We start from the raw sequence: 26,194 nt of genomic DNA on the forward strand, positions 1-26,194 counted from the left end.
ATGATAAGCAGAAAGCTCTCAGAAAAACAAACAAACCTGGAAAGTCCTCCATGAACTCAAGCAAAGTGAAATGTACTGTATACAAAGCAATAGCAATCTTCTGAGATGACTGGCTGTAAATGTAAATGGTTTTACTAGTCTCAATAGAACAGCCATCCAAAAATACCCTGAAGGACATATGAAAAATCCTATCCATACCCAGAGAAGATACTGATTGTGTCTGAATACAGATTAAAACATTCTCTCTCTCTCTCTTTTTTTAAACTTTTCTTGAAGCTTTTTCTTTTCTTTTTCGGCTAGGCAATTGGAGTTAAATGACTTGCCCAGGGTCACACTATTAGGAAGTACTAAGTATGTGAGATGATATTTGAACTCAGATTTCCTGACTCCAGGCCCAGTACTCTTTCCACTGCATCATTTAGCTGCCCCTGAGAGTTTTTATTTTTATTAGAGTGGGAGACTTATACTTTCTCTCAAAACATGACTTTTATGGAAATGTTCTGCATAACTTCACATGTGGTTTTTTAATTGTGGGTGGGAATAAGGGAGAGAACCTAGAACTCAAAAATTTTAAAAACAAATGTAATTGGGGAAAAATATTAAATTAAAAAATCAAACACAATGAATCTGAAGTGTTTACGGCAGCACTTGACTGTATTGCTTTGCATGACTTTGCTGAAGCCTTGGTTCTAAACATGCAATATGTGCACTTTCCACTGTGCAAGCTCAAACACTGCAGAAATACAGTGGCTCAGATTCAAGTCAGAATCACATAAAAATTTCTTGGGTAAAAAAGAGGTCACAAGTGGGAAAAGTTTAAGAAACCCTGTTCTAAGTCACTTCTAATCAGAAAAATGCAAATTAAAATACCCATTAGTACTGGGTGGATTCTGGAAAAACAAGACATATTTATGCATTGTTGTTGGAGCTGGTCAAGCCATTCTGAAGACCATTTGAAACTATATGCAAAAAGTTACTAAACTGTTATATGACCCTTGACTCATTAATACCACTATTAAGTCTATATTCCAAAGACATTAAATAGAGGAAAAGTATCAATATGGACAAAAATATTATTTCAGCTATTCAGTGGTGACAAAGATTTGGGATCTAGATGTAAGGAGAAACTAAGGAAAATGACTGAACAATTTATGGTATATGAATATAATAAAATATTATTGGACTATAAGAAGTCATGAAAACATTGGTTTCAGAGAAACCTGGGAAAACTTGTGTGAATTAAAACAGAGTGAGGTTAGCAAAACTCGTAGAAAAATGTATACAATCAGAAAAATACTACAAAGACAAAACTTTGAATGACATAAGAGCTCTCATCAACACAATTTCACAGGATTTACAATTATTCCAGATCTTGATGGACTCAGAGTATAGATTAAGGAATATATCTTTTAGACATGACCCATTGGTATTGATTATATATATTCATTATATGGATTGTTTCTTTTTCAAAGGAGAGAAAAGGTAGATTTTTTTTTGTTGGAAAAAAACAAACAATGTTTCTGTTTTAAAGCAGAGAATAGAAAGGCCAGAAAGAAGTACAATTAAGCAGGACACTTTTGAAAACTACATGCTGATCTTATTATGTACTTAAAGAAAAAAAAAAAGAAGCTAATCAATCATTAGAGTCCTGCAGTTTTATGTACAGTAATCTTTTTCTGATATACTATGTGTATGGAAATGCCTTTTTTTTTTTTTTTTTTTTTTTTTTTTTTTTTGGTTAAGCTCAGAATAAAAAGAAAAAAAGATTCTCAGATTTGGCAACTAAGAAATCTTTGGTAATTTTGGATAGAACATTTTCAATTAAATGATGAGGTAAAGATCCAAATCAAAAAGATTTCCAAGAGAATATGAGGAATGGGAAATAGAAGAAAAATGTATAATGGTTTCTCAAGGAGGTTAGTTAAGGATATAAGAGAGAGTGTAGAATGGGAACGGTAGAACCAAGTAATTTTTTTTAAGGATTGAAAAGATATTGGTATCTCTCCAAGGAAAGGCTAAGGAAAGGAGAAAAATAATGAATTCAGTTTTGGACATATTGAGGCTATAGGAAATTCAATTTGAGATATTCAATGGGAAGCTGTGATCTACTAAGATTAAATAATATATAGTAGAGGAAAACACTGATAGCACTTAAAAAAAAATAAAATCAGCTATAAAGGTATATGGATTAACTACTTACTATTTCTGCCTAATTACCATTTTTATTTTGGTCAGACCTGATTTCATTAATGTACAGAATTCCTGGAGAAACTCGCTTCACTACTGAAAATGTGCAATCATTCTAAAATTTAGTCTTAGCTGCTTTGGGGGTAACTAAGAACTCAAAAAGCTAATCTTGAATCACATAGCCTTCAGATCATCAGAGGTAGAATTTGAACCCACATTTTCAGAACTCCAAGGCTGGCTCTCTCTATCCTCCATTCTTTAAACCAAGTTTTGATTAAAAATCTAAATTGTTCATTCTTAAGTTTGTTGTCAATCTATTTACAACTTAAAACAATTAAAAGAATCATCACATATGATCTACAAAAAAGAGAAAAAAAATAAAAATTTTGGAACTAATTAGTGTATTTTATGTCTTAAAATGGACACAACAGAAAAACGTACAATTAGTGGGAGATATAAAACATGGTTTCTGCCCTCAAACCTTCTTTAAGTTGGAGAACTATGATAATTTTATTTTTTTAAGCTCCTAATTATTGCTATAAAAAGAAAAATACTTTTCATAGACAAGATGAAAACTGGAATTAATGATTGAAAAAGATAACTTTTACTAATTAAACTTACTTTTTCACTAATGGCTATATCATAATTATTATCAGAAAGGTACAGGTAAGCCTGTAAAATCTGAGCATCTACACCACATTGTAAAAACAAAATTTCAACCCAAATATGTTTTGAAGATATTTTTTTAAACTTCCAGTGGACCTGGAAGTCTTGTCTCCACTGATGAACTCTGGCAAGTATATATTGACATAATGAGAGACAGAACTCTTTTGGAATCACAGAAATTCCCCAATAGAGATAGAATATTATGACAAATCAGCAAAAGTAAAGAAATAAAATATAAAGGAAGTATGTTTTCACTACTATCAAAAATGTAGCCAAAAAAAAAAATTATTGCAAACTCAAATGCCAAATCTTATAAAAACAAGTGAGTGCAGCAAAAGGACAACAGTTTAAAATAAGAGATTTTTTAAGATGTAAAACATTGTAAAGTTTATTGAAAAAGTTAATTAACTATTTTATTTTATCAAATAATTGTGCTTATAGTCAGAAAAGTGACTAAGACCTCACCTACAATAAAGGTAATTTCCAATGGAATCTAAAATTATAAAAAAACTTGACTTACAAGGTATTCCAGTGAAATATAATTTATTCTTCTATTACTTGAAATTAATGTCATATGTTTGCCAATCTAAATTCAACTATAGTCAAAGTTCAGGTGCTTAACACTAAGCATTCAAAGTTTAGGTCAATTTTTTGTACAAGTTATTCAAGTGAAATCTCATGCAAATGAAGATAACTTTGTTAATCACATTTTAAAATCACTTTTGAAATGATGAAATTTAATATAATTTGAGTTAAGGTGATGTCATATGTATCATTTTTATAAGCCTACTTACAAAAAAGATTATTATATTTATGAAAAATGATTACCTTGTTATAGTAACTTTAAAGTTTATACAGACTCAGATTATAAAAACAAAGACACCAAATCAGAATACAGATAGTTCTCACTTTAAGTAAATTCACATTATGTAAATTTGACTTTAAATAAATTATTCTGAAATAGAAATGAAAACCTCACTAAAAACTAAACTAAACAAACAAAAACTACATTAACATATAGTATGTGCTTGCTCTCTTGCGCCTCAGCTGGGAACTCCAAATCCTTCCACTACCCATATTTTCTTTCTTTCTTTTCTTTTCTTTTCTTTTTTTTTTTAAAGAAAAAAGTGTTCTCTTTATAACAATTTATAAATTGTTCTCTTTGTACTAATAATGACAGGAACATTATAAATGAAAACAACTTTGAAAAACAAGAACTCTGATCAGTGCAATGACTAGCCGTGTCTTCAAATAACCCATGATGCATTTTCCATATTTTCCTTATCCTCCCCAACCCCAATCACACCCACATATCAAACCCTAAAAAAACCCAAAAAACTTCCAAGTGAAAACAGAAGAATGACTCATCCTAGACTAGGGGCTTGGTTCAAGACCTCTAATATCTAGAGAAAAGACCTTATACCTCTGCCCACCTGCCCTCATGTTCTGGCCTAGTGAGTTTGCCTTCTGTCCCAAGTCCTATCTGTTGTCTCTCCTCTCCTATCTGTGTCCCTGTCAGTGTCCTACTGTCCAAGTATCTGCCCCCTCCTCCATGTTCCTCCTCCTGCATTCATTTCTGAGTCCCTGCCATCTTGTATCCTTGAACTATGTGGTAGTCCCTTCCCTTCACAGGTAGACTCCCTGCAATACATAAATTCATAGAGGTTTACAGAATGTCCATAAAAAGTAACAAGTGTCTGTGTCTTAAGGTCTTTTCCTAAAATGCCAGATAATTTCCTCCCCCGCAAAAAAATCCTTTTTCCTTCATACAAAAATCAAGAATTTCATTCCTTCAAATTACAAAAACCACTTATATTTGTTTCCTAAATAGTGTAGAAAACTAAAATAATGAAATTATTTAAAAGTTAGACTTCCACTATTTAATTTACAAGTTAAAAGATAATGTTACAGAAATTTGACATTTTATTATTGGTCTAAATACTGGAATACTGACAAGCAACTTATTTCAGCATCAATAACAATGTCAATTTTTAAAGTAAACAATAAAAAATTTAGCTCTTTCTATGGTGAAATGTTATTTTTTTGCAGCGAACTCAATTTGTTCTATTTAATGGCTGAATAATTTATGGGCTAATAAATTTAAAATTCTTATTAGCTTAATTTTAAGCAATTATGTTATTTAGTATATTTATTTTACTATCTTCTGCTGCACTTGCAACTATGATTTCTTGAATTTCTTCCAACCATAACCCCTTTATGACTTGGTACTCAGGCTTTAAGAGTTGGTTTGATTAAAAATATTATCAAAATGATAATGACCAAATAAAATGACCAAATATTCCTTACCCAGGTGAATTAATGGTTCTAAAACACCAATTCATGTCACTCTGAAACTCAAAAATTCCTCATTATTTCAGAGACTAGAGTCAAATAGTTAGGTGAGTAGTTTTCCCATCTAAACTATAAACTTTTTGACCACAAAGAAACTTTTAAAAATATTGTCCATAGCATAGAGAATAGAGGTATTCCCCCAAATGTCCTCCAATCAAAACAGACTCTTTCAAAAACGACTCTAGGAAAGCTACCTATCCTGATCTCCCTCCATTAAAAAAAAAAAAAAAAAAAAATTACCCGATTTTAACTTAACCATTCCTTCAAAATCCTATTCCACTTTGGCTTACCGTCTTAGTAGTTGCATTAATATCAACAGTGCTTGGGGAGCAAGGTTGTTAAGTTTACCAAATGGAATAAGCATAATAGAGAAAACCTAATTTGTGTTCAAATACTATTACAACATGCTTAAAATAAAAACAATAGGGGGCAGCTAAGTGGCAGGTAGGTGGCATAGTGGACAGAGCACCAGCCCTGAAGTCAGGAGGATCTGAGTTCAAATCTAACCTCAGATACGTCCTAGCTGTGTGATCCTGGGCAAAGTCACTTAACCCCAATTGCCCCAGCAAAAAAAAAAAAAAAAAAAAAAAGAAAGAAAAAAAAATGATCCAGAAAATAAAAATAGTCATCTTACAATATCCTGTTCTACCTCTCCCCAAAACTGTCAATAGGGCAGGGCATTAATGTTCATTAATGTTCAGGAAAAAGCCACATTTGCAGCTTACTTGTACATTTTTAAACCTAAGATAGATTTGGGAGAATTGGAGAGTGAGGGGGGAGAAAGAGACACAGAGAGAGACAGAGAAATACAATGGGTTTTTTTTTCTATTCATAGAAATTTAAATGTAGATTGTAAATTAAATTGCACCTGAATAAAATAATTGTATTTCAAAATTACTTATTTGCACTCTTAAATTCAGTACTTAATCAGCCACAGGGAGACAAATCTGTAACATACTTCAAATATAATTAAGAATTTACTAATTATCTTAAATAATGTGTATTGACTTAGGTTTACTTTTAATTTCTGAGAGAAATGTGTAACATCAAATTTTATTCTAAAGTTACATTCAAGACCAAGAATTTTGACATCTATCATTTCCTATTGTCTAGAATGAACAAAACTATTTACTGTATTACCAATACTACTACAAATAATACTAAATTTTGCCTCTTGTCCTTTAACCACTGAGTAGTTAATAATCTCTTATAATCAGAATTGGTGTGATTCATCATCTCTTCAGCAAAGTTTCTTTTCAAAAACAAATACTTATAACTCTTGTAAGTACAAGAAATTATCAGAGGATGTTAATTAAGGCCAACGGGAATTTGAAACTTGCATTTATTCTCTAATTTCTACATTGCAAGTAATTGGAATTATTTCTGATAATAGGGTAACTAAAGTCCTCTTTATAATTACTTTACTTTGTCTTATTTGACCCAAGTAGGAAATATTTAGTAGTATTTTTTAAAAGCTTGAAAATAAAGGTTATTGAATACAAAACTATTCAACCTAATACACAATCAAAAAATCAATCCAAACAGACTTGCTGTAATAAAAATTCTCTTGACTACAAAAAGTATTACTAGAATTGCATTCAACATGAACATTTTCTACCTCTAACAGACTTTTGGAGTGAGATGAGAAATTCAAGAGATGTAGTAAAAATCACAATTTAAAATCTTCAGAGGGAGCAAAGTTATTTGTAAATGAAAAAGTGTCATGTTAATAGCATATTATCTACTTGCAAACCAATAAACAGCACAACGGTAAATTTATTATTGAGAACACTCTAACGCATTTATTATAAATTTTGTTTTTTAATGAGTACATGGTTCCATCGTCCTTAACCAGTAACTTGGAGGGAAAAAAAAAAAATCAAATAATCAAAACTTTTCTTTCCCAGTAAATAAGACAAATAATTCAACACACAAATAACTACAAACACAACGTTCTGTAAATACCTGTAGAAATAATTAACATTTCCTAGAGAGCAAGTTGTTTTTTCTGACCAAATACATATTAACCTACAAAAACTATAGTATCAAAAAAAAAAAAAAAAAAAAAAAAAAAAAAAAAAAGGCTGCTTTTAGTAATGCTGTATTAACTAACATGACTGAGGTATTGAATTTGACACTTTAAAATAAAGTACTTCAATTATTCAAAAACTTAAATGATCTATCCCTAAAAATGTCTACATCAATGCCAACTACCTTTAAAAAAACGTCAAAAACCTATACGTTGAGAATGAAGACATGAACTTGTTTCAAGGGCTTCTAAACACAGGCTATCTCAAAATATTGTATGAAAAGTTAGTTCCTATGCAGCTTTAAAAAATGCCACTGTTATTAAGCAGTTATCATTAAGACAATACATATTTCCCTCTTGTTAATAATGATAAATTCTATTTATTATTAGATTCTCCACAGGCGATTAAATATTTATTGAAGATGCAAAACTATCAAGAGGTATTATATATGATTCTCTTTAACAGATCATTGGATCGACCTGAGCAGCTTACCAATGATTGTAATGTTAAGAATATAAATAGTACTCACTCTGGTTTACATTAAAAAACAAACAAAACAATACCCTGGACAGCACCTGACAGCACAGTGAACTAAACTTGACATCCCAGAAACATAAGAATTGGATGTGCATATTGAGAAAGCAGCCTATATAGCAAAGCTACAGCAAAAAGGCAACACCACTGGATGACATTGTAAAAGCATGACTTGTAAAAGCAACACCAAAGAAACTAGAAATGATTATGGCGAGCTGATAGGGCTGTTCAGTGACAATAATTACTCCATTCACTGGAAGACAGTGGGGCATGCAGCAACCAACCCGCAAACTACTCCAAAAGCGCCCTCCCAGGCAGCACAGGAGATGGCTGCATCTGTTCGGGAAAGTGGAATACATTTTAAACACAGAACTGTCCCCCATTCTCTACAGCACTCCAGCTCCTACTTCACCCTTATGTCCAGCCGGGGAACCCTTATAACTGCTGGAAGGGTGGAAGGAGGGCTAAGCCCCAGACGGAAGACTGGACTCCCACAGAATCACCGCCGGAGGAGCGCAGCGGAGAAAGGAGACGAGGACTACTCAATACAGAAGGAAGTCATCAAGGAATGGTGGGGAATATTGGGATAAGCAGATGCGAATAAAGAGGAAGAGCAAGTTGGTGGGTTCGCGGGAAGAAGGCGCCCTGGACCGCCTGCTGGGCTACTCACACTCGGGGCAGCTGCAGAGGGGGCGCCCCCCGCCTCTGGAACACGCCGTCCACGAAGACGCCGTTCTTGCCTAGGCAGCGCAGATAGAAATCTCCGCCGGTGCTGGGGTCTTCCGCGGAGCCGGGTTGGGAAGGTGGGGGAGGTGGGGGTGGCGGGGGCGGCTGCTGCGCCGGGGGCTGAGGCTGAGATTGTTGCTCTCCAGCACCAAAGGCCAAGGGGGTCGGGCTACCGCCTGGGGGAGTAAAGATCTCAAGGTGGCGCCGAGAAATGAAGCTCGAGTGGCCCATGCTCACATCTACGGAGCCCTGAGACGAATTCCTCCCAATAGTCACCGATCGCTTCTTCATCAGGTACTCGAACTCACGGCCCTCCAAGCGGGCCACGGCCCAGCCCCCCGGCGGGGACCCTCTACAGCCGCCACTGCCGTCACCATCGGCGCCAACACCACCGGACCCGGGAGGGGGTGCCGAACCTGTGCCGGAGAGCATCGCCGCCGCCATCCCGGAGGCCTGGAAGGTGAGAGGGAGGAACGAAGCTGCCTAGAGCCGGGAGAGCAGGAGCAAGGAGCCTCAAGGCCCCTGGGTCGAAGCCCACGGGCGGAGGAAGCTCTAGTGCTCAGACTCAGCCGGCCACAGCTTTTGCACACACCTAAGGGAGGGAAGGGGGAGGGGGATAAGGGAGGAGAAGAGGGGAGGATTAGATGAGAAAACTAGTGAAAAGGTAAGGGGGGAGGGGGGAGGCAACGAAGAGGAGAAAGGGGGGAGGGAGGCAAAGTGAAAGGCTCAACTAAGCTTGATAGCGCTGGCGTCCCGCCTCTCTGGACCAGTGACTGACAGTTACTTCCTGCCATTAGGAATGCAGCATGGCAATGGGGCTATCGACGACTAGCCTATGGCACGAAAGATCGGACATCAAGATCAGTTGTAGAGCTCTTCCACCACCACCACAACACCACCCCCATCCCCACCACCCTGCCAACTCCCCCCACAAGCTAGACTTTGGGAGCTGCGGAAAACCTGGAACGGCTGAGCATGATATTCCGGGATGTGGGTTCTATGCACTAAACCCCAGCTAGGCTTGGAATAGCGTGGCTGTCCTCAAACTCTGGGAAGGAGGGCGCTGCGAGGTCAAGAAAGACAAGCTCCATGGCCCTGGGTGGAGCTACTGTAGCCGCTAAACATGAAGCCAGACCCTCAAGGTCACAGAGAGCTGGGAAACATGTCAACTATTTTTTTTCCCCTCTGAACCCTCCATCCTTGAGGAATTATCTGAACATGGCCTTCAGGAAGCTGAATGGTGAGCAGAGGGTCTTAGGTCCCAGAGACAAAAGAAGACACCCGAGTGCCTTGGATGTGCATGTAGCCTGAGACCTGGAGCCTAACATTTGTCTCACTAGCCACCAAATCACTGGTGTGTGAAGGATCAGCCCATTTGGAGCACGTTGTATTTCAGGTCCTATCTGACTCCTAGCAAGCAGTTCAGAGGGAGTCTTCATGGGTGACTCTTAAAATCCCATTTTCCTTCTAGAATCTCTAAGGATTACCGGGAAAATATTTATCATTCTATTTTTGCACCAGCCTGCTATGGTTTACTTTGACACAAAACTTAAAATGAAAAAGGGAGGAGTTAATGAGACTTGGCTATTTAACTGATCACGTGACTAAATGTCTTTCAATTAGTACCATTTCTTTCAAAAATTCTGTCAAAGCTAACTAGTGTTAAATAAAAGGGGCCCAAAATCCCTTCACTTCTCTAGGCCTTTTTCTGATCTTTATGGCTTCTTTTCCTATAGATGTCAGAAGGAATATTGATGTGGCAAAGCAATGAAAATCACACATATATTTTACGTGAACTGCTATTTGGCTTACCTGACAATGCTATTTGGTCCCTGAAAATAATGGTCCCGGTCACAAGGAATTTTCAGTCCAGTTGCAGAAAAAAGAACTACACAAATGAAACAATTAGTAGACTAGTAGGTGCTTCAAAATGTAATTGATAAACTATATGATACAGGCATTTATTCAGCAGCTATTTATTACTTCTTCCTTCTACCTGCTTCTCTTCCCTTCTACCTTCACTTGAGAAACCAAGATGCTTGCTTCAAACCTGTCAGCCTTTTAATTTTCCAGACTACTTTTCTACCTTTCCCCTGCATTCATACAAACACACACTTTTCAGCTCTTTTTTATGTGCTGTTTTCTCTCATTAGATGATAAATTCCTTGAGAGTAGCTGCATGGATTTTTGTTTGTATTTGTATTACCAGCATTTAGCATAGTAGCTGGCATATATTTGATAAATGCTTTGCTTTCTACCTGTTATATGTAAAGCACCCATAAAACCTAAAACACAGGTTTGATCATTACACACATACCACTTCAGTAAACTCCAGTGGTTTCATATTGCCTTCAGAGGCAAATACAAAATACTCTCTTTGGCATTGAAAACCCTTCTTACCTATCCCCTCTCCAGCACCCTTCCCCCTTAGCTTTCTGGTCTTTCTATGTCCTAATCACTGATGTGTACTCTTCAATCCAGTGACACTGGCCTTCTATGGGTTCCATAAACAAAACACTTCATTTCTTCCTTCTCAACTAAAATTTCATCCTTTACATTAAATCTTCCCTAACCTGTCTTAATCCTAGTGTTTTATTTCTTTTTTGTTATTTCTCCTATAAATAAAAAGCATATAGTTTGCTTTGTGTATATTTGATTGCATATTGTCTCCTCCATTACATTTTAAACTCCTTGAAGTCAGATTAGTCTTTTGCCTTTCTTTTTTTTTTTTTTTTTTTTTTTTTGTATCTCTCAGTTATATTTCTGTTAGTAAAGGCCAAATTTAGGGAAATCCTCTTGTCAATAGTTATCTTCTCCAATGCAGTAGCTTTCCTAATCTCTACCTTACCACTGTAACCATTCTTTGGACCCAAGATATCTAGGTCTCTGCAATTCATAAAGTTGTATGGAATCTACAGACATCCATTTTGGGATGCACATTTGCCTAAGATCAGGAAGAAGAAACACAAAAAAGGGCCCAACCCAGGCTCAGGCATGCTTGGGCAGGAAACTTGTTTAGCTGCTATGTATTTGTAGTTGGATGGAGAATAAGCTCAGCTAGGCAGAGCCAAAAATGGCAGAGCAAAAAGAAGCATTTGAGTCAAGCTCTTCCTTAACACTTCCTTAACACTTCCTCAACAAAGATCGAGAGTATGAACCAGAATGTATTCTGGTTGGGATATAAAAGAAGAATTTCACAGTGAATCATTTTTCCAGCCTTGGAAGACTTAGGGAGATGGATTGGGGAGATATCAAATGAGAAAGGATAAAGATAAGGCAAGAGAAGATCCCAGGAGATCACTGAACAACCTCTGGGTGCAGGAATAAGTATCATTTGGTGTACCATTGCCAGCCAAGGTTATAGATAGGTTATAGATAGAAGTTAGAAAGAAGAAATTGTAAGCATTGCATGAGAATGGAATAAGTTCTAAGAAGCACATGTGGATAACTCTGATCCCTGAGGCAGAGGACAAGTCTAGTGTTTGATAACCCCCAAACCATACTTATTGAAGCAAGAACTCACAGTTCAATCAAAATCTTTGGGAAAACTGGCAAACAATCAGGCAGAAACTAAGTACAGATTAACATCTCATACAACATAATAAAATAAGCTCAAAATGTGTACATGATTTTATATAAAGGACAATATCATAAGCAAATTAGAGGAACATGGGAAAAATTACCTGTCAGATCTTTGGCCAGGAGGAGAATTCACTACCAAACAAAATAAGATACTTCATTGGAATTAAAGTAGACAATTTTGATTACATAAAATTTAAAAAAAATTGCATGGAACAAAACAAATGTAACTAAAATTAAAAGAGGAGGAAATTGATATGGAGTGAAGGAATCTTCAAAGAAAGTTCTTCTGAAAAAAGTCTTATTTCTAAGAAACATGGAGTACTGAGTCAATTTTAAAAAGAAAAAGATATATCTGACATTTACTTTTTATTTTTATTTTTTTTAATCTTTTTTTTAACTATAGCTTTTTATTTACAGGATATATGCATGGGTAATTTTTCAGCATTGACAATTTTTTTAAATTTAAATTTTATTTTATTTAATAATAACTCGTTTATGTTTCGATTTTTTTCCCCTCCTTCCCTCCACCCCCCCCCAAGATGGCAAGCAGTCCTATAAATGTTAAATATGTTGCAGTATATCCTACATACAATACATATTTGCAGAACCGAACAGTTCTCCTGTTGCACAGGGAGAATTGAATTCAGAAGGTAAAAATAACTCGGGAAGAAAATCAAAAATGCAAATAGTTCACATTCGTTTCCCAGTGTTCCTTCTTTGGGTGTAGCTGTTTCTGTCCATCATTTATCCATTGAAACTCAGTTAGGTCTCTTTGTCATAGAAATCAACTTCCATCAGAATACATCCTCATACAGTATCGTTGTCGAAGTGTATAATGATCTCCTGGTTCTGCTCATCTCACTTAGCATCAGTCCATGTAGGTCTCTCCAAGCCTCTCTGTATTCATCCTGCTGGTCATTCCTTACAGAACAATAATATTCCATAACATTCATATACCACAATTTACCCAGCCATTCTCCAATTGATGGGCATCCATTCATTTTCCAGTTTCTAGCCACTACAAACAGGGCTGCTACAAACATTTTGGCACATACAGGTCCCTTTCCCTTTTTTAGTATCTCTTTGGGGTATAAGCCCAATAGAAACACTGCTGGATCAAAGGGTATGCACATTTTGATAACTTTTTGGGCATAATTACAGATTGCTCTCCAGAATGGTTGGGTTCGTTCACAACTCCACCAACAATGCATCAGTGTCCCCGTTTTCCCGCATCCCCTCCAACATTCATCATTATTTTTTCCTCTCATCTTAGCCGATCTGACAGGTGTGTAGTGATATCTCAGAGTTGTCTTAATTTGCATTTCTCTGATTAATAGTGATTTGGAACACTCTTTCATGTGAGTGGTAATAGTTTCAATTTCATCATCTGAAAATTGTCTGTTCATATCCTTTGACCATTTATCAATTGGAGAATGGCTTTACTTTTTATTTTTTATTAAAATTTAAAAAATTTTTCAAAACATATGCATACATAATTTTCAACATTCACCCTTGCAAAACTTTTATGTTCCAAGTTTTTTTTCTTCCTTCCCCCTTCCCTTTCCCTAGATGGCAAGTAATCCAATATATGTTAAACATGTGCAATTCTAAATATATTTCTATAATTGTCATGCTGCACAAGAAAAATCAGATCAAAAAGAAAAAAAGAAGGAAAGAAAACAAAATGCAAGCAACAAAAAAAGTGAAAATATTATGTTGTGATCCACACTGGGTCCCCACAATCCTCTCTCTGGGTGTAGATGGCTCTCTTCATAACAAAACCATTGGAACTGGTCTGAATCATATCACTGTTGAAAAAAGCCATGTCCATCAGAATTGGAAGGTGCAATTTTAAAAAGGAAAACAAACTATCAACAATCACACGAAAAAAATCCTTCAAAATGCTAATAGAATAATGTAATTAGAAAAAAAATTGAAGTATTGACACCCACTGGATTGATTAAGGTGACCAAAAAAAAGGTGACAAACGCTGGAGGGATTATGAAAGAGCAATAGATCAACCAATCTGGAAAGCAGTTTGGAACTATGCCCAAAAAGCTATTAAAATACATATAATCTTTGACCCAACATCCTTACTATATTTATACCTCAAAAAAAGAATAAAAAGGTTTATATGTACAAAAATGTTTATGGCAGTTTTTTTTAAACAAAAAAAAAGTAACAATTAGAAACTGATGACTGCCCATCAATTGGACAATGACTGAAAAAATTATAGTGTATGAATGTGATAGAATAGTATTGTGCTGTAAGAAATAATGGAAGGGATCCTGATTCCAGAAAACCTGGGGAGATTTATATGACCTCATGCTTTACTTTGGTAAAGTGAGCAGAATCAAGAGAACAATGTGTTAACAATATTATTGAAGATAATCAATTTTGAATGACTTGGGAACATTGATCAATACAATAATAACCACAGTTCTGAAGCATTAATGATGAAACATACTATCTACTTCTAGGTGCAGAATTTGATAGATTTAGAATGCAAAATGAACAACATATTTTCTTTCTTTTTTATTTCTTTTACATGACTAATGACTTTTTTACATGACTAAAATTAGTCACGGACAAGGGTTCATCTTAAGAGGAGGATACTGAAGTACAAAAAGCATCCATCCCAAAGAGCAATGTGAAATGACTTTCTGTCCAGAGAGAATTTATCAAAGAACTCAAAAAACAATTTAGAAGCCAAATGTCAGACATTGAAGAAAAAAAAATTTCCAAGAAAAACAAGATTACAAGAAAAATTAACCAACTAGAAAAGGAAAATACAAAGTTTCAAAAATGAAAATAACCCTTTGAAAATTAGAATTGGTCAAGGGGTAGCCAGTGAAGCTACAAGAGACCAAGAAATAACAATACTGATTATAAAGAATGGAAAAATAGAACAGAATGTGAAATAAGAAAAATAACAGATTTGGAGAACAGATCAAGAAGAGAAAATATAAAACTAATTGGACTGCCTGAAAATTGTGACCAAAAAATGAACTTGACACAATGATGCAGGAATTAATCCAAGAAAATAGTCCTGGAGTGATAGAACATGAAGAGAAAGTAGAAATAGAAAAAAAAAATCAACCAATTACCATCTCAAAGAGATTCTTTGTGATAAAAATACACGAATATTATTGCCAAATTTCGAAACCTCCAGATCAAAGAGAAAACAAGAAATAAGAGAAAAATAAGTCAAATACTCTGGAGCAACAATTAGAATTGTACAAGACTTATCAGCAGCTACAATAAAAGACTATAGGTCCTGGCATCCTATCTACCAACCTACCATCCTATCTATCAAAAGAACTAGGCCTACAGCCAAAAATATCATATCCAGTAAAATTATCTATAATATTAAATGAGAAAAAATGGACATTCAATAAACAAAAAAATCCAGATTTTCAGGACTTTCTATTTTTTTTAATTTGAGTCTTTTTTTTTTTCTAAATAATTTTTTATTGACAGAACCCATGCCAGAGTAACTTTTTTACAACATTATCTCTTGCATTCACTTCTGTTCTGATTTTTCCCCTCCCTCTCTACACCCCCTCCCCCAGATGGCAAGCAGTTCTATATATGTTAAACAGGTTACAATATATCCTAGATACAATATATGTGTGTGGAACCGAACAGTTCTCTTGTTGCCCAGGGAGAATTGGATTCAGAAGGTAGAAATAATCCGGGAAGAAAAATAAAAATGCAAGCAGTTTATATTCATTTCCCAGTGTTCTTTCTTTGGGTGTTGCTGCTTCTGCAGGACTTTCTATTAAGCAAACCTGAACTTAATAGAAAACTTAACATAAGCGCCACTATCAAAGAGCAATTTCAAGGAATTCAACAAGAATAAATCGTTTGTTTGTTTTTTTACATGGGAAATTTATAGCATATGTTTAAGATTGATATTAAGAATATAACAACTCAAAACAAAAATTGGGGCAGAGTTAAGGTAAAAATAGTAATTATGTCATATAAAAGATGTGCAGAGGCATAATAGGCACAGAGGCATTAGATGGGGAAGCGCTCTTAGTTCTGAAAATCTACTCACATTAGGCATGGGTTAAATACATATATACTATGAAGAGTATAGTACCCTGCAAAATTTATAAAGAAATAAGAGGACATTGGATGAGTGGAAGCAAAGAGTGAGGGAAGAAGATAAGGGAAGGATCTATGGTTGAGGGGAGGTTAAATAATAGCAAGGCAAGTTAGAAGTAGAATTAAAGCCAAGGGTCAGCAGGGATAGGAAAAATATGTGTGTGTCTATATGTGGAGATATGTGTATGTATATGTATGTCTACATATGTATATATAAATAAATCCTTTCTTAATTATAGCCTGCTTGGGGGGAAGGAGGTAGATGAAAAGAAGAAAAAACAATAAAGTAAAAAAGCAGAGAACAAAAGAACAATTTACAAGGAAGTTAAAAAAAAAAAGATGGACAGTCATGAATGTAATTTCTTCTACTAATATTATATATACTTTCTTGAACTGGTATTTGTTGTTATATATTTTGAATCCTCCCTAATGTTCCACTGGACACATAACACTGTTCTATTTTGTTTTGTTTCATTTTGTTTTGTATTCCTTTTCTGATTTTCTTTTTTTCTTATTCTGTTTCTTTTTTTTCCTGAGGCAATTGGGGTCAAGTGACTTGCCCAGAGTCACATAGCTAGGAACTGTCAAGTGTCTGAGACTAGATTTGAACTTAGTCATTCAGGAGGACTTCAGGGCTGTGCTCTATCCACTGTGCTATGTAGCTGCCCCACTTATTCCATTTCTTTAAATAAAATAAATTTGGAAAAAAATGCCTCAAAAAAGTGAATAAATTATTTTGACTATTGTAAGTACTCAAATCACCTATAAAGGGAATATGAACTATCCACATCCAGAGAAAGAATTGATAAATAGAAGTATGTATAAACAATTTTACATACACATACCTATTTGTATCTAATGGTAGCTATCTCTAGGACAAGGGAATAGAGGAAGAAGAAGAAAAATAAATTTACATGATAATTTGGTTGTATATTTGAAAGGAATAGCAAGTTGTGGATGGTAGATTTGCACTTTCATGAGAAATCATCTTTTTTTTTGCATTCTGTTATGGAAATGCTTGTTTTATTCTGTAAACTGAAATTAAAATAAAATGTGTCAAATTGAATTATGGAATGGCAAAACCAGCAAAGGCTTAGAATGAGATTTTTCCAGTCCAGGATCATTTGGGAATTTAGGAGGAGAGGTTCTTGACACTGGAGTGGATTGTGGCCTGGAGTGTATGTGATAAAAATAGCAGCTATGGGCCTTGAAAGTTGTAGCAACAATGGCAATAGCTTTGGGAGCTCACAGTCTAGAAATGGAAATGAGGTTGGGCAACTGGTTAAAAAGAGATTACACCGGGTACAAGACTGAATGCTGTTTGACAACTATATTTCTGGGTTGTATTTTCAGGATGAAGAATGCTAGTGGTTGCAAAGAAAGGGTCCTAAGGAGTAATAGCATTTGTGGCTGCTTTCCTGTGAGTCTTTTTTTAGGCAAGGATCTCAGTGGAGACCAGGAGAGTAGTGTAAACACTTTTTCTCTCCCTGGATCATACCACTTTGGAAGCATCAAAAACTTTCAAACCCTTAGAACTAACTGTGAAAACAACAGCACCAAAAAACCTAAGTTTGGGATAGTGGCTCCCTCTTTTCCCCACTTAATCAGATGGGCAGAGAAATATGCTGGGAAAACAAGCAGACAACAAAAACAGAATCTGACCATAAAAAGTTACTGATATGGTAGAGATCAGGAGATAAACTCAGAAAAAGACAACAATGTCAAAGAAGCTACTAGCAAAGTCTCAAAGAAAAAAATGCAAATTGGACACCATCTTAAAGAATTCTTAGAAGATCTAAAAAAAGAACAAAAAAAAATTTAAACTCAAATAAGAGTTGTAAAAGAAGAACTGGAAAAAAAAAGTAAGGCAATAAAATTATGAAAAGAAAATTAATTGCCCAGTAAAAGAGGCACAAAAATACTGAAGACTATTTCATTCAAAAAAAAATATATTGGTCGAAAAGGTACAAAACATCACTGATGAAAACAACTCCTTAAGAAGCAGAATTGGTGAATGAAAAAAAAGAGGTACAAAAACTCACTTTAAAATAATTGCAGGCACTATAAAATGCTTGGAAGTCTACCTGCCAAGAAACTCAAGTACTCTATAAACATAACTACAAGACACTTCAGACAAATAAATATAGATTTAAGCAATTAGAGAAATATTATTTGCTCACTGGCAGGCTAAGCCAATAAAATAAAAATGACATTTCTACCTATATTAATTTAAACATTCAATGCCATTCCAATCAGACTACCAAATAATTATTTTGAGAGCTAGGGGGGACAAATAATAAAATTTATGTGGAAGAACAAAAGAATAAGAATATTAAAGAAATTAAACAAGTGAAGGAAGATGAGTTAGCAGTACCAGATTTCAAACTATAATACAAATTTTATTTCGAACTATATTATCAAAAATAACCCATTGCTAGCTGAGAAATACAGTGATAGATCAGTGGATTAGATTAGCTTCACTATTGCATATTTATAATAATAAGTGATCATAAAAATTTAGTGTTTGAGAAACTCAAAGATTCAAACTTTTGGGGAAAGAACTCAATATTTGATGAAAACTACCAGGAAAATTTGAAAGTAGGCTAGAAACCAGGCACAGGTCAACATCATATACAATACTGATTAAATCAAAATGGGTACATAATTTAGACACAAAGGGTAATATTATAAGATATTTAAGGAACCTTGGAAAATTTTACCTATCAGATCTATTGATAAGGGAAGAGTTTATAGAAATAATATCTCTTATAGGAATATAGGAGAGGATTATAGGAAGTAAAATGAATAATGTTTATTGTATGAAATTTAAAAGCCTCAGCATAAATAAAAAGGAAAGTAGGAACCTAGATTGGGGAGGAGAGGGAAGTTGTAGGAAATTTACAGCAAGTTTATCTGATAGATGGAACCAAGTCAAACATAAAAATAAGACATTTGCACAGGCAGCTTTCAGCACAATAAGTTAAAGGTATCAATAATCACATGAAAAAATGCTGTAAATCACTAATGATTAGTAAAATGAAAATTAAAATATCTTTGTGGTACCCCTTCATACATATCAGATTGTCTAACATGATAGGAAAAGAAAATGACAGACACTGGAGGAGATGTAGAAAAGTAGGGACACTAATGCAGTGTTGGTAGAATTGTGAACTGGTCCAATCATTCTGGAGAACAATTTGGAACTATGCCCAAAGTGCATACACTTTGAACTGTGCCACTATTGGATTTGTATCTCAAAGCGATAAAAGAAAAGAGCAGAGGATCTAATTGTACAAAAAATACCCATAGTGGCTCTGTTTATGATAGCAAAGAATTGGAAATTGAGGTGATGCCCAATTGGGGATGTTTGAACAAGTTGTAACATATGATTATGTTGGAATACTTTTAGGATATAAGAAATGAGAAAAGAGATGTTTTCAGAAAAAAAAAAATCTTATGAACTGATCTAATACGAAGTGAACAGAACCAGGAGAACATTGTATAAAGTAAGAGCAATATTGTAAAGATGATCAACTATGAAAGACTCCAATCAATTCAATAATCCACGACAATTCCTAAGTACTCACTACAAAATGTTATCTACATCTAGAGAGAGAATTGATGAACACTGCATGTAGATTGAAGCATACTTTTTCATTTACTTTATTTTTCTTTTTTTTTTTTTTGGCAACATGGCAAATAAGGAAATATGTTTTGCATGATTTCACATGTATAATTGATATTATTGCTTTCCTTCTCAATGTGTGGAAAAGAGACTGGAGAAACAGAGAGAATTGGATGAATGTTAGAGTATAATTATTTTAAAAAAGAAAATAAAATAGAATTTCACAAAGAGAGTAATGCCAACTTTACTTTTCCCACCAGAATCAGGACAAAATTTGAAAAACCGAGTCAAAAGCTCCACTAGCTATGAAACCCACAAGGAGATTTTTTGTTATGTCACAGTGAAAAAAACCTCATCACTAAATCTCACATAATATTTTGTCCTCCTCCCTAAGAATCCATGTAATTTCTTAGAAACAGGAATGGTAATTAAGCATATTGCATAGGGAGAATATGATTTGGAAAAGAGGGACTGATATACTCATAGATACAAAGTACTATGCCAGATGATAAGGGATATACAAGGAAAATAAAGACATGGTCATTCCCTTCATGAATCTTATATATTGGGAGCAGGAGGTTATAATATGAGTTATAATGCAGAATAAGAATATACTAAGTGGTCAGTATGTAATAAGATACTAATTACAAAGTGCAGAAAGCCATTGCAACTATGTAAGATGGAATCATCAAAGAAATTTCCTCATTGTATGCTAAACCTTAGCTAAGTCTCAAAAGTTATATTAGTTCTTAAAAAGTAAAAACAGGGGCAAATAGGAACTACAATGGATGATATATTTGCTCTGAAGTCAGAAAAATCGGTGTTCAAATTTGACCTCAGATACTCATACATTCAGACTAGTTATATGATTCTGGGCAAGTTACTTAACCCTGATTGCCTCTCAAAAAACCCTCAAGCTAACCAAACAATAACAACAAAAAAGAAGTAAGGATAGACGTCAAAGGCACAAATAAAGATCTAATATATGCTAAAATACCATTAGCATTTTTTGAAATGGCAAAGAATTGGAAACAAAGTGGTTGCCCATCAGTTGAGGAATAATTGAGGAAAAAATATGGAAAAATATTAATGTAATGGAATATTATTACTCAGGAATAAAAGGAATTCAGAGAAAAATCAGAATTTTGATGAATTGGTACTGGTTGAAATAAGCAGAACAAAACAATTTCTGCAATGAATGGAATATAAATCAGAAGATTACTGAAAAGAAGCTAAACTGTGAGTAAATGAAAAATCAGTAAAGGTTCAGAATAACAGATACTATCATTTTAACTAAAGCCAAAGATTACTATACATAGTATGATATGTTATATGTTATATACATAGATCTTTGGATCATAGATTTTCAACTAGAAATTGTCTCAGAAGCCATTTACTCTAACCCCTTCATTTACTCACTTGAGTTTTACACTTAATCTCAAAGATGGGATTTATATTTAAATTCTTTGTATTGCCTCACTACCATCACATCATCAGATTTTATTTTTGCTTGTTTTTCTTTGTCACAGGAAAGAATTCTAAATATGCTTGTGATATAAAGACAAAAGACATCAATAAGACATTTTAGAAATGTAAGAAGTATGTATTCATTTAAGATATGTATGGCTACCTGGGTTGTTAAAAATTCATACGTTGCTCTTTGGTGGCATTGATAGATATCTCTATCATCTGGTCCTTTTCTCTCCAGGGGGGACTGAGGAAACCAGAAGAAAAGATATGGCTGAGTGCTTGTTCTTTTTGTTTTCAACCTCCAAAAGGAGTATGTAACAGAATAGAATTGCTGTTTTATGAGAATAAATCTCAGGGAAAAAGCCATCTATCCAATCACTAGCCTTTAGCTAATATTTAGTAAACTCAACAGTTTAATTCCTTCCCACAAAATACTAGTTACGGGAAAAACTATCACAAATAGCAAATAGAAATTAGAGGCATTTTGCAGATTAGAATATATCAGAAAATAAAGAAGTGAACTGTTCTGATAGGACCAAAATAAGATCTCAGCCTAAACCAGGAGAGCCTGAACTTACCCAAGGGGAAATTATCTTTGGAGTCCCTAGGGAGACAAGCTAATTAACTATTATTTTAAGCTAGCATTTATGTAATGCTTTTAGAGTTTCAGAGTGCTTTATAAATATTATTTTATTTGACACTCACAACAACCCTTGGAGGTAGGTATCATTAATGCCCCTATTTTAAAACATCGTTTCCTATTCCTAAATAAATTAGTATCACTAATAATTACCCCACTACTATTACTTTAGCAGTGAAAAAATGAGAAGGAATGAGAGACAGAATAAGTGAGAGAAAAAAGATTTGTAGGAAAGATTTTCCTGAGATAGTTGGGTAAAAATTGGAAAAGAGGGAAGGAAGAAAGGGCATTAGTGAGTGAGTGAGTGAATGTGTGTGTGTGTGTGTGTGTGTGTGTGTGTGTGTGTGTAAATATAATTTGGAAATATTTTCATATTTGGTAGTTTATCCCAAATTTTTTTTAGTAAATTATATTTTAATTGGTAATAAGTTTGATTTTTGAAAGGGAGAAACCCCTTTACTTGACACTGATACTGTTACCCCAATTTTAATGTAATTGGACTTTCACTCAAACCTAGTATATTTTGTGGGATACTGTATAAGAGATAAGACCCTGGAATGATAGAGAGAATACCAAGTGATATGTTATTAAATAGGTGTTTGAAGGGTGAATGAAAATTTCTTTAAGGAGAGATTTTTGGTCCTAAACATTCCTGGAGAGAGAAAAAAAGACTTTGAAAACTGCAGTTATATGTGCAGTAAATTAGCTCTTCAACATATTCCTGGCAGATAGGTAGCACAGTGCAACAAGGGCTGGAATTAGAGTTAGAAAGATCTAAGTTCAAATATGTGTCTGCAAAAGTCTCTTAACCTCTATTTGCCTCAGTTTCTTCATCTTTAAAATAAGAAAAATAATAGCATCTTACCCCCAAAGTTGTTGTGAAGAACAAATGCAATAATAAATATAAAGTGCTTAGCATAGTGCATGACACATATAAATGCTATACAAATGTTATCTATTATTAAAATATAATTGAGAAATATTTAAAATAAGTAAAATGTAACATTTTATATTTCATATTTTATATTTTCTAATACTATATTATGTATTTCAAACTGTCAATATATGATATATGCTTATATATCAGTTAGTATCCCCATTTCTATTTCAGTTTGAAACCACTGGATTAGACAACTATTCACTAATTATTTATACACTGCCATTATGAGAAAAATATATTCTGAGTTTCAAATACCAGTCAACAAGTTTCCACAGATTTTAGTAAGCAATATACTTGTTAATTGGAAACTTGTAATAAATTAGTATCATGTGCCTTAGGGCTTTCCTCAGACTTAAAAGTTCAAGGTACTCATACTATAAAAGGCAAAAACAAAGTCTTTTTTGCAACAGCAATAATGTAAAAAAAAGTACTTAATATATAATTTCTTCATTTTTATAACTTTTAATAAAAACAAATTTAGAACAGTGGATAATATCTCTCACCTTTGTTTCATTGTGTTCTTGATATGAACTTGGCATGATTAAAAGTCTTGTGGTCTAAAGAATATATTACCAAGCCAAGGTGGCAGAGTAGTAAGAAGAGGTACAGTGAATTTTTCAAAATCCTAATTTTTCCAAATTGTTCTGGAAAATGGAACTATGCTCAAAAAGTTATCAAACTGTGCATACTCTTTGATCCAGTAGTGTTTCTACTGGGCTTATATCCCAAAGAGATACTAAAGAAGGGAAAGGGACCTGTATGTGCCAAAATGTTTGTGGCAGCCCTGTTTGTAGTGGCTAGAAACTGGAAAATGAATGGATGCCCATCAATTGGAGAATGGTTGAGTAAATTGTGGTATATGAATGTTATGGAATATTATTGTTCTATAAGGAATGACTAGCAGGATGAATACAGAGAGGACTGGCGAGACTTACATGAACTGATGCTAAGTAAAATGAGCAGAATCAGGAAATCATTATATACCTCAACAATGATACTGTTTGAGGATGTATTTTGATGGAAGTGGATGTCTTCGACAAAAAGATCTAACTCAGTTTCAATTGATCAAGGATGGACAGAAGCAGCTACACTCAAAGAAAGGACACTGGGAAATGAATATAAACTGCTTGCATTTTTGTTTTTCTTCCTGAGTTATTTCTACCTTCTGAATCCAATTCTCCCTGTGCAACAAGAGAACTGTTCGGTTCAGCACACATATATTGTATCTAGGATATACTGTAATCTATTTAACATGTATAGGACTGCTTGCCATCTGGGGGAGGGAGTGGAGGGAGGGAAGAGAAAAATCGGAACAGAAGAGAGTGCAAGGGATAATGTTGTAAAAAATTACCCTGGCATGGGTTCTGTCAATAAAAAGTTATTAAAAAAAAAGAGCGAGTGTTGAATATATTACTACCATATTTAACATATATTGGATTACTTGCCATCTAGGGAAAGAGGTGAGGGAAGAGAGGGAAAATTGGAACAAAAGGTTTTGCAAGGGTTAATGTTAAAGAATTGTCCATGCATTTGTTTTGAAAAATAAAAAGCTTTAATAAAGAAAAAAAAAAAAGAAATTAAAAAAAAAAAAACCAAACAAATTGGTCTGGAAAATGCACTCGACCGAGTCCTGTTCAGGAAATTTAAAAAAAAAATTTTTTTTTTCCCTATCCCAGATAGGCAAAAGGAGACAGAGATCACTAGCCATAGGGTCTGGTCAGGAATACCTATGTGGGGCAAGCCAGTGCAGAGAGAAACTGTACTCCAAAACTCCAAAACTGTACTCTAACACATGGGGGCTTAAAATTTTGCAGGTGCAGAGATAGGTCCATATTAGAACCATTGTTCCTCACTAATCAGTTGTGGGTGACAGATCCAGGACTAAGGAGGGAATTGGCACCTTGGGATGGTGCTACCTAGTAAAAAGCTTTTTTCATGGTACTAGATTGTGTTCCAAGCAAAGAGTAAATTCAGAAACTGGCAGTAGCTATCTGAGTCAGAACTCAGGTTTGTCTCCAGGCCAGCCTGAAATCTGCAGAGGAATAACCAGAATAACCTCAGATCAAAAGAGAATCTGCAGTTCTGTCACTGAATGAGCCAAGTTTTTTAGATAGCCCATTGTGACTGAATCCAACTAGAGATAAGCCCATTTGTGTTGCTCAAATATGGTCTCAAGTCAGGCAGGAACTTGAAGAGCTCAGACTGAGGGGGAGAAGAAATTAATTTGCCCTTGATCAGATCACTATAGGAACATTGTAAGTTTTCAGGTCCTCAGCCTGAGCTGTCCCTAAAGTCCTGAAATAACATGACACTCGATACTCTGAGATAGTAAGGAGAGGACCAGCCCAGACATTTCCTGCAGAGGTATGCAGAGCTTGCCATCAATATTGAGTCTGAAGTTAGGAAGGAGGCTGGAACAACAACAATAACAATAACAGAAATACAATTATAAAATAAAAATCTGTTTTTCAATAAATGAAAGCATAAGAGGAAAAACATGGAAAATAAATGAAAGTTGCAAAAGAAAGAATTGGAAAAGGAATTGACAGTTTGTCTTAACAGGTATAAAACCTTATCCAAGCAACAATTGCACTAAACATTTCAATGGACTAAACTGAAGCTAAGAAATATTAAAACAATGTTAAAAAAAACAAAAAATCAAAAAAAAAATAGCAAATCACTTTAAAAAATTAACCTGGAAAGCAGATCAAGAAGAGATAATCTTAAAATCACTGTAACCTCATAACAACAACAGCAAACCAACAAAAAACCTAGACATCATATTTCAAGAAAACTAAGTAGAAAACACAGAGATCTTGAAACTAGAGGACAAAGTAGAAATATTGTTTAAAAAATGCACCAATCACCTCCCAAAAGAAGTTCCAAAATAAAAATCTAGAAAAATTATAGCCAAAATGCAGAGTTTCTAGATCAAAGGAAAAATATTGCAAGTAACCAGAAAAAAATTAATATTATAGAAAGTTTGGAATATGATATTACAGAAGGAAAAATATATAGGCTCAGAGCCAAGAATAATTTATCTAGCAAAACTTAAAATCCAATAGGACAACATTGTAAGGGGAAGAGAGGAGAAATGGATTTTTGATGAAGTAGAGGGCCTTAACATATTCCTGGTGAAAAGATCAGAGCTCATAGGAACTTTGAGGTAGAAAATGAGGATCAAGAAAAACCTAAAAACTTGAGTAGATGATTATAAGAAGGTAAACAAAGATAAATTGTTTATATTCTATTATGGAAAGATGTTTCATGTATTCCTCCATGACACTATCATCATATAGGATCATAAAGGTAGTTTAGACAGAAGGTCTGGA

The 26,194-nt window shown here is 34.4% G+C and overlaps 1 protein-coding gene across 2 annotated transcripts in view; it reads right to left on the minus strand.

Moving 5' to 3' along the window:
- FOXK2 (forkhead box K2) overlaps nt 1-9,228 on the minus strand; it is a 77,986-nt gene extending 68,758 nt beyond the window's left edge. The window contains exon 1 of one of the 2 annotated variants that reach the window (XM_051995633.1): nt 8,440-9,228. In XM_051995633.1, coding sequence (XP_051851593.1) covers nt 8,440-8,939 — 500 coding nt within the window. In that variant the 5' untranslated portion in view covers nt 8,940-9,228. The remainder of the gene's footprint in view (nt 1-8,439) is intronic. The other variant, XM_051995632.1, reaches the window with a different exon arrangement.
- Nucleotides 9,229-26,194: the final 16,966 nt, after the last annotated feature.

The sequence above is a fragment of the Antechinus flavipes genome, chromosome 4 (assembly GCF_016432865.1).
Source record: "Antechinus flavipes isolate AdamAnt ecotype Samford, QLD, Australia chromosome 4, AdamAnt_v2, whole genome shotgun sequence".
NCBI classification, from domain to species: domain Eukaryota; kingdom Metazoa; phylum Chordata; class Mammalia; order Dasyuromorphia; family Dasyuridae; genus Antechinus; species Antechinus flavipes.